Raw genomic sequence first — 14,846 nt, forward strand, 5'->3', positions numbered from 1 at the left:
CTTAAAGTGCTCTATTTTCGACACACTTATTTTGCACTTAATATACTAAAAGCTTATCTTTAGTACTGCTTAATATAAACTTAAAATCATCTTAGTGTACTCAATTGTGCTTTTTTGAGACACACTGAAGATAAACTAAAGTGTATTTTTAATATACTATTTCATATTTTCAACAAATGTATTTCGTTACCAGTTTTAGTATAATTGAAACCATCTTTAAATACAATAATAAACTATTTAAATTATAATAATAATAATAAGTAATTATATACAAATTATACTTAGAATGTATTCCTAGATTAAAAAAGTACACTTATTTAAGTGCACTTAATACACTTCCATAATGTATTTAAAGTGCTCTATTTTCACGCACTTATTTTGTACTTAATATACTAAAAATTGTTCTTTAGTACTTCTTAATATAAACTTAAGATCATCTTAGTGTACTCAACTGTGCTATTTTGAGACACACTGAAGATGAACTTAAATATGCTTTTAACATACTATTTCAGCTTTAATTTTATCTTTAGATTAAATCTTTAATACATTTTTAAATACACTTATAAATTATTTAAAATATAAGAATATATCAACTGTGCTATTTTTATACAAACTTAAGATGAACTTAAACATGATTTTAAAATATTATTTCAGCTTTAATTTTTTCCCCCTTAGAGCAATAGAACCCATCTTTAATACATTTTTAAATACACCTTTAAATTCTTTAAAATATAAGAATATACAATCATATTATATTTATGGAAACTAATTTATTGTAAAAATGTATTTTAACTATGTCAAAAGTACTTTTATAAAACATTTAAATGTTAATGGTTTTTTTTTTAGTCAAGTACACTATTACGGTGTTATCAGTAGCATTTTCTGCCTCATTTATGCTGAAGTTATACTGTTAAAATGTAAATGTTAAAATTGTCCACCATTGATGAAGGCGTTTAATACAATAATCATTTTAAAGTTAGATGTAATGCATTTGATAAAAATAACCGGTAAATGTAATTAATGTAAATGAAAACACCTATAGTTTAAAAGGATACAGGAGGAATGGTATGTGTACAAACAAAAATCATCTCTTTCTTAAAAAACACTTTATTTTTTTTAAACATTATTAAAGTCCAAACAGACTGTTGGGAAACAAAATAACACAAGTGGCAAGCTTAAACTAAAAGCATTAAAGGAGTTCACCCAAAAATCAAAATGATCTCAGTTTTTACTCACCTGCGTGTTGTTCTAACCCCGTATGGCTTCCATTTATAATTGCATAACAAAATATTATATTTATGATGTAATCTGAGCGCTGGATAAGTCTTCCATTGACTTCCAAGGGGCTTAAACTTGCTCGATCAGAAAACATATAGACATTGTTTAAAATAGTCCAAGTGACTTCAGTGGCTCAACCATCGAGAATACTTTTTCTGCGCCAAAAACAAACAAAAATAACGAATTTATTCCAATATCCATTTACTCGTGTTGTGCTTGAAAGTTGTTTACGTAGTCTATCTGCGCAGCGCTTCTGGGTTCTACGTCACCACACAGGCTCACTATTGGCCAACGCAGGTCATGTGTGTGACGCCTGGTGACGTAGAACCCAGAAGCTCGCTCAGATACACTATGTAAACAACTTTCAAGCACAACACGAGTAAATGGATATTGGAATAAATTCGTTATTTTTGTTTGTTTTTGGCACAAAAAAACTATTCTCGTCGTTTGATAAATGGATGGTTGAGCCACTGGAGTCACTTAGACAATTTCAAACAATGTCTTAATACGATTTCTGATCGAGCAAGTTTAAGCCCCTTGGAAGTCAATGGAAGACTTATCCAGCGCTCAGATTCCATCATAAATATAATATTTTGTGATGCGATGGTTAATGGAAGTCTTAAGGGTTTAGAACAACACGCGGGTGACTAAATACAAAGAACTTTTCGATTTTTGGGTGAACTAACCCTTTAATAAAATGATTAAACTACAGATTACTGTACGTATCTTATATGAACAAAACACAAATTTATATGCACTAAAAATACATTTAAAATATCAATGGTATTTAGTATACTTTCTTAATTACACTTAAGTACTACTTTAGTATTTTCACTAGGTGAAAATAAAGTGTACTTGAGTGCACTAAAAAAACACTTAATTACAAGAAAGTAATTTGTAGTACATTCTTATTTTTTTGTGCTAAAAACAACTGTAAAAATAATACATTATAAATAAACTAATTAAAAGTATGTTTTAATTTAAATAGTAATTAAGTGTAATTAATAAAGTATACTAAAAGCCTTATTTTTTAAAAATGTATTTTTAGTGCATTAAAAAAATATATACTTTTGAAAAAATAGAGTTTTTTAGTGTATTTCTTACAAGTACATTTTAACACATTAAAAATAGTTCATTGCTAGTGTACTTTGATAGCTATGTAAAAGTACACTAACAATGAACTATTTTGAATGCGTTAAAAATGTACTTGTAAGAAATACACTAAAAAAAATCTTCTGTCTATTTTTTTAAAAGTATATATTTTTTTATGCACTAAAAATACATTTAAAATATAAATGGTATTTAGTATACTTTATTAATTACACTTAAGTACTACTTAAGTAAAAATATACTTTTAATTAGTGTATTAATAGTGTATTATTTTTACAGTTGTTTTTAGCACAAAAAATATGAATGTACTACAAATGTACTTCTGTCAGGTCCATTAAGTCAAGAACACACAGACAATAAAAATAAAGAATTTTCATTGAATAGATTGCAAACAAGTTGATGTTCCTGAATTGAAATTTGGCGGTATGGCTCTGTTCAGGGAGTCCTCTGACCTTTCATGAGCACCATGACAGCAGCAGCAGCATAAGGGAACGCTCACACAGTTTAGGACTGTGAGAGCTAAAATATCCCCCCAAACAAAACCACACCTGGCAATCCTCTGAGATACAGAGGATGATTTTATTTTAACAATTATATGCTTAGTAATCTACGAATATACGGATAATTGCAATATGTTATAATCAGATGAGTCCTGACCACCCATGAGTTAGCAGAATCAGGGGACAGCAGCAGCAGTATGTTCTGATCAGATGAGTCCTGACCACCCATGAGTTAGCAGAATCAGGGGACAGCAGCAGCAGTATGTTCTGATCAGATGAGTCCCCTGACCACCCATGAGTTAGCAGAATCAGGGGACAGCAGCAGCAGTATGTTCTGATCAGATGAGTCCTGACCACCCATGAGTTAGCAGAATCAGGGGACAGCAGCAGCAGTATGTTCTGATCAGATGAGTCCCCTGACCACCCATGAGTTAGCAGAATCAGGGGACAGCAGCAGCAGTATGTTCTGATCAGATGAGTCCTGACCACCCATGAGTTAGCAGAATCAGGGGACAGCAGCAGCAGTATGTTCTGATCAGATGAGTCCTGACCACCCATGAGTTAGCAGAATCAGGGGACAGCAGCAGCAGTATGTTCTGATCAGATGAGTCCCCTGACCACCCATGAGTTAGCAGAATCAGGGGACAGCAGCAGCAGTATGTTCTGATCAGATGAGTCCTGACCACCCATGAGTTAGCAGAATCAGGGGACAGCAGCAGCAGTATGTTCTGATCAGATGAGTCCTGACCACCCATGAGTTAGCAGAATCAGGGGACAGCAGCAGCAGTATGTTCTGATCAGATGAGTCCTGACCACCCATGAGTTAGCAGAATCAGGGGACAGCAGCAGCAGTATGTTCTGATCAGATGAGTCCCCTGACCACCCATGAGTTAGCAGAATCAGGGGACAGCAGCAGCAGTATGTTCTGATCAGATGAGTCCTGACCACCCATGAGTTAGCAGAATCAGGGGACAGCAGCAGCAGTATGTTCTGATCAGATGAGTCCCCTGACCACCCATGAGTTAGCAGAATCAGGGGACAGCAGCAGCAGTATGTTCTGATCAGATGAGTCCTGACCACCCATGAGTTAGCAGAATCAGGGGACAGCAGCAGCAGTATGTTCTGATCAGATGAGTCCTGACCACCCATGAGTTAGCAGAATCAGGGGACAGCAGCAGCAGTATGTTCTGATCAGATGAGTCCTGACCACCCATGAGTTAGCAGAATCAGGGGACAGCAGCAGCAGTATGTTCTGATCAGATGAGTCCTGACCACCCATGAGTTAGCAGAATCAGGGGACAGCAGCAGCAGTATGTTCTGATCAGATGAGTCCCCTGACCACCCATGAGTTAGCAGAATCAGGGGACAGCAGCAGCAGTATGTTCTGATCAGATGAGTCCCCTGACCACCCATGAGTTAGCAGAATCAGGGGACAGCAGCAGCAGTATGTTCTGATCAGATGAGTCCCCTGACCACCCATGAATTAGCAGAATCAGGGGACAGCAGCAGCAGTATGTTCTGATCAGATGAGTCCCCTGACCACCCATGAGTTAGCAGAATCAGGGGACAGCAGCAGCAGTATGTTCTGATCAGATGAGTCCCCTGACCACCCATGAGTTAGCAGAATCAGGGGACAGCAGCAGCAGTATGTTCTGATCAGATGAGTCCCCTGACCACCCATGAGTTAGCAGAATCAGGGGACAGCAGCAGCAGTATGTTCTGATCAGATGAGTCCCCTGACCACCCATGAATTAGCAGAAGTCAGGGGACAGCAGCAGTATGAGGAGATAGCAGCCGCATATAGAGACAGCATTATCAGCATGAGGGGATGCAGCAGCAGCAGCATAAGGGCTCTCACATTATTTTGACTAGATGAGCTATTCCCCCCAAAAACAGAAATTGAGTGTCTCGAACGGTGTCGTCTGAGCCACCCTAATTTAGCAATTATATTATGGTAAAAATTAATTAATTACTGAAATGACTATTCAAGACTGCAATAGCTAAAACATGCTGTTACCCAGAATTATCTGACTTTGAACTGTTTTGACAGTCTGCAGTGTAAGCGCTATGAAGAGATGACTAAGCCATCTTCTGAGAAACAAGCTAGATGAAGGAATTAAACAACTTTTTACCAGCGTACAGATCAGCAGAAGCGAGCAGCAAGCATGTATGAGCAAACTGAATGTGCTTTAAATAGGGCGCCTTGTTTGAGCTTTGGCCATTGAGCAGCGAGGGGAGTTAACCAGCTAATGCAGCTCAGCTGGAGCAGATCAGCTGACGGGACAGTGTTGTTAGCAAACAGCATTAGCAGCGTCTTGACTACCTGGCCTGCCAGAACTGACGCTGACGCTCAATTTTCTTGTACTTAAGTGTATTTTTAGTCCACTAAAGTACACTTTTTTTCACCTGGGTTGTGTTAAATACACTTGCCTTGTTTCTTTTGATTTCCTTTGTGTTCCTTCTGTCGCTGTTTGTTTCAGTGCAGCGAAGTGCATAAATGGAGGTGACTGGGTTGCAGGTGTATTCAGCTTCTAATGAGAGGAAGGAGGCAAAAGCAATAAAACTTGGAAACTCACCGCCCTCCATTAAAGTCTTTGTTACCTGGCTGTTCCATCTCGCGTTTATCCAGTCTGGTAGTTTGTGCAACAGTTTTTGGTTTTCTTCGCTGTCATTGAGTATTTGTAGCCCCTTTACATGAAAAGCATTGCAAGCATGCATGCATTTATGAAATCTGCAAATGCCCTTAGTCCATCAGCATCTCTAGACTGCACTTTAGGCCAGTTTGATAGCCTTTCTCTAAATGCCTTCTGAATCACGAATGGCTGGCCGTACCTTTGGTTTAGTTTGTCCCAAGCGTCCTTGTAAGCCTCCTCATCGTTTCTAAAGAAAGTCCCTTCAAGGCATTTTCGAGCTGGGCCCGTTACATATCTTTTCAGATAGTACAACTTGTCTGCCACTGAGATGCCCCTTTTTTCAATCAGTGATATGAACGTGGATTTCCATTCAATAAAGCTTATTGGTTCGCCACTAAACACTGTTGGTTCTGGCGTGGGAAGTCTGTTCAGTTTAATGCTGTCCTGCACTGCTTGAGCTAGTTGAGTGACACTAGGGGGAGCTGTTTGCACAGGAATGAAAGAGAGTGCTGGTGTGGGCTGTTTGGGTGTGAAGTATGGGCTCACCTGTTCACCTTTAATTGACCGTACATCATCAACCTGTGATAACTCTCTGTCATATGCTTCAAACCTGGCTCGAGCTGCTTTCACGTCCTTCTGTGCTTTCAAGCGTTCCAAATCTGATGTTTGAGCTGCCATTTGTTTCTTGTGCTCCTCCTCTAGAGCTTTTATCCTTTCCTGTTGTCTTTGTTCCTCTAGTACGATCTCATATTCAGCCTCTTTTGCAGCTAGCTCTGCTGCTGCGTCGGCTCGTTTTTGCTGTGAGCTGTGAAGCTGAGGACCGTTGGCTGCGATTTGATGCTGCGGTTGAGCCGTACATGGACTGGGCGTAGTCGTGTTCTTTCACCACGTAAACGAGTTCTTTCGCACTCTGCATCAAAATCCTCATCAACACCACTTAATCTTTCCAGAATTATCCTTACGATGTCATGAGTTATTGCATCACATGCATCAATCTTTCTCCTTATGTCGGATGATGGTGCCATTTGGTTTCTTATTTCTGAATATAACTTCAATACATCATCTCTCTTTTGCTCTATTATGTCTGCGAGTTCTGACATCTCCTTGTCTGTGATATCTAACTTTAACCTTTCTCTTGTTTCGCGTACCTGTGTTTTCCATTGTTCATAAAGAGTTATTAGTCTTTTTTCCCTTCTACTCATTTCTTCCTTTTGGAATGTTATCATCCTTTCCGTTTGAACTTTAACTCTTTCAGAACGTCTTGGCAACTTTGACATGCTTTGAGCTTTGTCTTGAAGCTCTGTTAAGATTTGTTTTTTGCATGTGATTGAATCTTTAATGTTTTGTCTATCCTCACTTTCGTCTTTAAGTGAGTCTTTTAAATCTTGAATTTCTTCTTGTAAATTTGTGATCTGTTCATTTATGTCCATTTGACTTACTGAAGCAGCCTGTGATTCTTCCATTTTGAGCACTTTTCGTTGAAATGTTTTATTTTCTGACCAACTTCTGCCATCTGCTGGACGTTACAGGTATTGCCGTTAGATCTTGTAGCCCCGTTGTGCAGCGTGTGGCGGTGGTCAAGCTCTTACTGTAGCATCCAGTCAATATTGAGAAGGCCAGAACGGATGGCAATAAAAGTCATTTAACCATCAGTTCTGGCCTTCTCAATATTGACTGGATGCTACAATGGATATATGGATATATATGGGTATCTATGGATAGTTCTACAAGACGGGCTTTGGTTCTACTAGCGATTTGATTGGAGACCAACAGCCAATCACAATTGACCTTTAATTTTCCGATTGGTTGATTTTGTGGCACACTTGTAACGCTGTTGCAAGTTGAGCGAGCGTGTGTGTCAAGAGTTGAGCACGCATAGAATTAAGAGGTTGAGAGAGAGAGAGAGAAGGACTTGACAGGAGCGCAGAGAATAAGTTTGTGAGAGAGTACCTGAGCAAACTGCGTGAGAGGGGTTATTATTGCACGTTAATATGGATAATAGCAAACAAGCAAATACATTTATTGAGCACGAAATCGTTTTTTCTTTGCTCAAACAATTTTTTTTAATTTTTTAATTTCTGTTCAAAATATAATGTAATGTGCTTGCAAAATATAGTTCTCTGTGCTCAAAACTTACAATTACACGCTCAGGATTGAGGCACATGCATTACTGTAATCTTTAGATGATATATTGTGCCTTTTGAAGAAATATATGTCATCATACGCCATTGCTTCAAAGCAGCTTTACAGAAATGCATGTGTCTACATTATAATTTAGTGTGCTCTGCTATCAGAGGTGACTGTGTCCATGTAGCGGCATGTATTTCAGAAATACACATATAAAAATGTTGGCTTTCCAATAAAAACAGTCTCTGAGAAACTCAACGAAATCGTCCCCCACTCTCCTCTACTGTAATGTCTTAATAAAGACGAAAGGAGCTTTTCGTTGAAAGCTTTAATGCAGAACATCAGGAACATTAGCCTACACAGCTCTTATATTTCCTCATACGCACTTCATAAACTCTCCTCATTAACCCTGTAAATGTGGATGCTGAAGAAAACAGCGACTATTACAGACAGACTTCTGCACTACAGTATAGTGCTATAAAATACAACATTACTTGTTTTAGCAATTTAAAAAAAGATCTGGATCTGCCTCATGTCATTTATACTGGCTTCGTACCCAGCAAGCTAAACACATCCACTCAATAAACAATCTTGACACCGGAGTCGTCGTTCAGATTTACTGAATAAATGTGTGAAACTGTAACACAATATAAAAACAAAAAGAATACATAAATAAACTGTAACATGGTAAATGTCAAGTCCATCAATGTACAACAGGAGAAAATAATACAAAGTGTTCACACAATATAATGCAGATCTATGAAAACAATCACTTTATATGCACTCCCTCAAAAACATATAAAATGCCATAATCAAGAATAATCAAATTCCACTTACAGGCAGTGCCTCCTTTAAGAGTTGTTGTTGCTATGGACTGATGGCAAATTCAACATGCTCTACCATGTGCTGTGTTGTTCTTTTGAACCCAACCCCGGAAACTGAATAAAATCAATTCAAAGTGCAGAATATAGAAAGACCAGCAGGGGGAGCAAAAAACGCTAAGATAGGCGAAGCCAGAACACATTTATCATCGAATTCTTCTAGTGTTTAATGAAGTCATAAAAAGCTTGTTATTTGTATCATCTTTTATCATAATTTTTTATCGATTACATTGTGTCTTACACCCTTCAGTGGTAACACATACAATAATAAAGTGATCATAAATGATTTGCAAACTATTAATTCAAAGTTCATAAATAGTATCGTTAACATTAAAAGGATTTAACGTTAGATTAAACTATCTACAAATATCGAGTTCCCTATCAGTCAGTCACATTCAACGTTACGTCAGACGTGATCTCACCAATCATCTTTGAGTGTAAACTAAACGAGCCGATGGACATTGCCGTGTAAGATTTGCCATGGCACACCCGGCCCGAGCAGTATACGAGGAATATAAGGAAGCGTTCTTGCACTCGCACATTCAAGCTTTCGCTTCAGAGCCGAGCGTGTGTTGTTCTGCTCTGCAATCATCATCGAGTGTGCTCTGAGTTAAAAGAAGCTCTTCAATCAAGTGTTGGTGTGACGGCGCGTCAGCGGTGGTTGCTGTTAAAGAGCATTTCCTACACTTTACTGCAGTTCAGCTTAAAGAGCAGCTGAACACTACAGACTTTATCTTTATCTGGTTTATCAGTGTGTGCTGTGGCCATTTCCCCTTCAGCACATAAAGAGCTCGTTCCCTACACTGCAAAACATGCTTTTCTTACTTAGTATTTTTGTCTTGTTTCCAGTCCAAATATCTAAATATTCTTAAATCAAGATGCATTTACTAGATGAGTAAAATGTCATAAGAAATTCTGGCTTGTTTCCTGATAAAAAGAAAGTGAGTTTTTGCTTAAAACAAGAAGGATGATCTGCCAATGGGGTAAGAAGAAAAAATCTTAATTCAAATGGAAAACATTGCCACAATTGCTGATCCACTCCTGAACACACCGTCTCGACTCCTCAGCGCAAAACTGAGTGTGTGCAAGCGCGCTTCCTTATATACACTCTTTTTTTGGGGCGGGTGCTCGATGAAGAGCTCGCATGGCAATGTCCATTGGCTCGTTTAGTTTACACTCAAAGATGATTGGGCTCTCAGGCTAGATCAGAATTCATCAGTTCACGTCTGACGTAACAATCCCGTTTCCTCCTTACATTAGTAACCTAGACGTTCTCTATTCATTGTTACTGTAATTAACAATGTATTATTTTTGAGAAATAAATGTAATTTTCTCTCTTCACAGTTCCTGCTCTAATCATGGAGGCAGCAGATACTTTATGTGATTCGCTCTTCCGCTGGCTGGAGAACCGAAAGGAATGTGCAGAAGAGCTAGAGAAACTGGCGCAAGAGCTGGAAGATCAGAGCAGCAAAATCGTTCAGGTGGTCGGAGCCTCAGTATCTGCAGCAGCAGCATTAACCTCTGTCTACCCAGGTCTGCCCAGCTCAATATTGTTGGCCGCAGCATGCACTGTAGTGAGCACTGCAGTCTGCCTCACTTCCACATTGGTAAAGGCAGGTGTCTACAGCAGTACCTTTAATAAAGTGACTGAATTAATTAATGAAAATGAGAAGGCTGGCAGGAACATTCAGAAGCAACTGCGAGATCTGAAGGACAGGTGTGGAGAAACACAGAAGGACAGGTGTGCAGGAGCGCCGCTCGGGACTCATGCTGATGAGTTGGACTGTGAGGTCACCACTCTACTTATGTGGGCTCTGGCCAGAAGGAGTAATACTAACGTACCCCTAGACTTTCTCAGAGGTTTCAACAGGGCCACGTTCTTTCGTCACATGACACCTGGTGGACTGGCTCCAGCCGAGGCCTCGGACTATATTTGCCAAGCTCTGGGACTCGATCGTTCCCCTGAGATCACGAGTAGCCTGAAGGTGTCGGCCAAAGAAATGATGAAGAACATCGAACTCACTGGCACTATAGATGATGCTGAAGCAGGATCAAGGGTATCAGCTTTCTTTTCTCAAACATTCCATTTTAAGAAATTTGCAACTTTGAAATAGGCCTATGTCACTCTTCCTGCTTCCGAAACGCGGAGTAGGGATTCAGAACTTCCGGTCAACAGTATTTCTCCATAAGGATTTAGATTATCAGCCATAATGTCTAAACCATCCGAGGTAGACTGACCACGAGCTGTGAGGCTGTGAAACGAAGGGTTTTGCTCCTGTAGAAGCTATAAGTTTGTATGAAATCAACCTTGTTTTAAGAAAAACATGTTTTATCCGTGATCTTATGAAAAAAACTACACTACCCACAATCCTAAGCGTAGCAGCAATTTCTGCTGATTGGTCCAACTCGCTTTTACCATAGAAACGTTTACCTTACTGGCGAACGGCTGGCCGCTGTTGTTGTAGTGTACCGGGTTGCTCTGCGTCAGGACGTAGACAGCCATAACTCAGCTTTCACCCGTTTCCACTTGAGAGTTTTCATTTAACATCCGAACCACATCGTCACATGTGACTTCAGGCAGGTTGCGGAGAGATTTGGTCAGCGGTATCTATCGGACTCTGCCATTGTAAAAAGCTAACTGGAAGAGCCGTATCCTACTAAAAGACGTACTTCCGGTCTTCAATTTTTTCGTGACATAGGCCTATTCTCTTGCAGTGACTATTCAAGAGAACAATATGAAATATTCACTGAATTGCCCTGATACAGTATGTTAGACAGTGATTTTGTGATTGTGACTTTCTTTATAGGAACAGGGTGCGACTGGTGTAGGCATCTCTCTGTACGACCTGATTGTGAAGACTGAAGAACTAGTAAAGGACAATCGGGTCACAGAGGCCAGCAAGATCTTACGGGATTCAGCCAGGCAAATACTGGACGGACAACAAAAGCTAAAGGAACAGCTGGATGCAATGCAGTATGATATTTTATTTTCTACACATTTTAAATCTATATTAATTTATCTGTCTTTGCCAAAGCCAAAATGTTTTGTATTTTGTATCTGATTGTACATTACTGCAATATTGAAAATGCAAATAATAATGAATGTCTGAAGGAAACTGACTCGCTGTACAACTTTTCTCATTACAGTGAAATCATCCAGAAATTGTTCAGAATGAAGAATCTCATAAATAACTTGGGGGGATATTCTCCCATCATGATTGAAAATGGACAGAAAATAATGGACTATATCATAGGAATATGTACAGACAGCACAGTTGTCTCCTTGCTTAAGGAATTTCCTAATAAGACTCACTTTGTGAATGTTTTACGATTTTGTCTGGAGAGGCTGAGTCACACACTTCCAGATTTAGATGTGCTTGATGAAAAACATTTAGACATTGTGATTGTAGGTCATGGTAGAATTGATGACCAGTTTATGCCAGCAGGTGTTCTGGTGCCCACACCTTACATCAGAGACACCATTCTCTACTCTCCATGGAACTGCGCTATTGACGCCAAAGCTGCATTTGCAATTGCTCAGGGGAACATACAAGTGATAAACAGAGAGTTTAACAAAATGGCTTACTATGAGCCGAACCCTTTGCCAGTTCACTGGAACAGCATGCGAAGATCTCTCCACGACATCCCAGAGATCCTTCAATCTCTCCACAATGTCCCAGACATCGTTCGATCTATTCACAACATCCCAGAGATCTTTCAATCTCTCCAAATCATGTCAGAGATCCTTCAATCTCTCCACAACATCCCAGGGAGCCTGCGATCTCTTCACAACATCCCAGAGATCCTTCCATCTCTCCACAACATCTCAGAGATCCTTCCATCTCTCCACAACATCCCAGAGTTCTTTCAATCTCTCCACAACATCCCAGAGATCCTTCCATCTCTCCACAACATCCCAGAGATCCTTCAATCTCTCCACAAGATCCCAGAGATCCTTCAATCTCTCCACAACATCTCAGAGATCCTTCCATCTCTCCACAAGATCCCAGAGATCCTTCGATCTCTTTACAACATCCAAGAGATCCTTCAATCTCGCCAGAACATCCCAGGGATCCATCTATCCCCTGTGACCCCCACAGAAGACGCATGGGCCCTTTTTCAGCAGTTTTGGGTGAATAGCGGCGTGGAATCAGGAGACCGTGTTATTATTCCATATCTTGACCTAGGAGATAAGGAAAAAGCATTCGGAGAGATCCCCCTGTGCATGTTCATATTTGCGATATCATATATACTCAGCATCCATGGTAAAACAGCTACTGTGCACCTGGCTGCTTGTTTGGGCCGTGGCAGAAGTCCACCAAGGCCAGGACAGTGGGTAACACAGTATGCCTACACAAGTGATGGAACCTGTATGTCTGTGAACCTGCCTAACATGAACATGAACTCTATGTTATTCTATGCCTTAAGTTCATTGTTTGACAGAAACCGTAGATAAATCAGCTGAACGGCCTCTGGGTCAGTCCTGATATGTAGTAAACACAGGGCTGGAGAGCGACCCGGAGCGGGGCAGTTTAATGACCAAGACCAGACCATTGTTTTCATGTTAAAAAGAACTTATATAAAAGAAGTGACAGTTCAGGTCTTTCTATCCCATAATATTCACCACTGACATGTTTCAACCACAACATGAAGATAAATAACAAATTACATTGTGCAGTATTGTGCTATGATAATTACAACTGTAACATTATACAAAAAAATGTGGTTTGCATTAAAACAAATATGAAATATTTCAGTAAAAAAAACCTTTTACTTTTCTATGTACAATTCAATCAAATTCACATTTATTTTTCATTTCATTTGGTTTCTGTGTAAAACATATGGGTTTAACCTGTATCCGGCATAATTAATAATCTACTATTAATAATATGCATTATACAATTATATTCATCATTTTAATCATCATATGTTTTTTATGCATTAATTTGTGTCTTAAAGGTGCCTTGTGTCAAAATAAAAAAATCATACTCCACATTCCATACCAGAAGGGGGGCAGTATACCTCCAGAAAGTGAGTTGGTCTACTCTAGAGTATGAATATGACATCTTCAAGCTACTCCCCTTCACCTTTACCAGTGAATATGTTCATATTCGTTTTGTTCATATTACATTTTTATTGTTAGTTTGAATTACATTAATTTGACAGACAGCATTTGCTGATGTTGACCAAGCTAGCGCCAACGTAACCAGAGCTGCCAACTCTCACGCATTCACCGTGAGACTCACGCAATTGACACTTTTCACACGCTCTCACGCCACACATCAATTTTCTCACGCACAGAAAAATCGCGAAGCGATTGACCAATTATTCATGAACTTGATAAATGTTGCAGATATGTTTTACTATCCACAACCAAATGCCTTTCAACTTACGCGTGCAAAATTCTAAATTGAACGCAAAAAATCAAGGCTTGTGTTCTTGAGCCACCAGGCACTGTTTTGTGCGGGTGAGCAGCCTGGTCACGTTGACGGTTTTCAGTGAGAACGGTGTCGTGTGAGCGACCCCTTAAGTTAATAACTAATGATCTTTGCAATGGAAGTAAATCAATCAATTAAAATGAACTTTAGCTGGACAATAACTTTATTCTAGAGCTGCTGTAAAGCCAAAACACTCTCTGTTACTGAAATTTCCTATTATCACTGTAAAGCTATGAAACAATCTATAAGGTGATTTGACTTAATAAAGATCCACCGTGTCTTATGACAATACTCTACTCCGAACTTTATTGTGCATATTTGTAGACTTTGTGTATATTTTGTGTACAGTATATTGTACTGCAAAAATCCTGTGTATATTTATATTGTGTACATTCTGTATTATGTGCATTTTGCAGGCCCCGCCTCCGGAGACCCGGCAAACTGATTACTGTAAATACAGAAAACAAACAAGAGAAACGGGAATTGCGCTCTGGCTCCCGGCAAACATGTGACTATGGTGGCTGGTGTCTCTATTTTATTGTTTCGTGTAATAGAATCGCCAATAACTAGGGCACAATCAGCAGGATTGGGGAGAACCTGTTTAATGTTGTAATCGGAATGTAAGAGTGGTGTTTTGTCCCACGACTACAGCGTCTCACCGTCACCCAGTTGCCCTGCTGCACGAACAATGTACAGAGTTCACTAAGCTAGTCGCATCCAAAGCAGTATCTAAAGCCCTTGCACTCTTACTAGATTTCTGAAATCTTCTCTGTCAGCCTGACTGTCTCCCTGCATTTATCACATATAAAGCCCTCAGTGCTGACAGAGAAGGCTATGCTGTACATGTGGCATGGAATGCAAGTGACAATAACAGGACAA

General features: G+C 39.5%; 1 protein-coding gene across 4 annotated transcripts in view; it reads left to right on the forward strand.

Annotated features, from left to right (window-relative positions):
* LOC309504029 (uncharacterized protein) overlaps positions 1-14,377 on the forward strand; it is a 34,726-nt gene extending 20,349 nt beyond the window's left edge. For 3 of the 4 annotated variants that reach the window (XM_082176983.1, XM_082176981.1, XM_082176982.1), the window contains 3 exons: positions 9,874-10,586; positions 11,337-11,503; positions 11,677-14,377. In XM_082176983.1, the coding sequence (XP_082033109.1) occupies positions 9,874-10,586; positions 11,337-11,503; positions 11,677-12,985 (2,189 nt within the window). In that variant the 3' untranslated portion in view covers positions 12,986-14,377. The remainder of the gene's footprint in view (positions 1-9,873; positions 10,587-11,336; positions 11,504-11,676) is intronic. The other variant, XM_082176984.1, reaches the window with a different exon arrangement.
* Positions 14,378-14,846: the final 469 nt, after the last annotated feature.

This window comes from Leuciscus leuciscus, assembly GCF_965113295.1.
Source record: "Leuciscus leuciscus genome assembly, chromosome: 8".
In the NCBI taxonomy this organism is placed as follows: domain Eukaryota; kingdom Metazoa; phylum Chordata; class Actinopteri; order Cypriniformes; family Leuciscidae; genus Leuciscus; species Leuciscus leuciscus.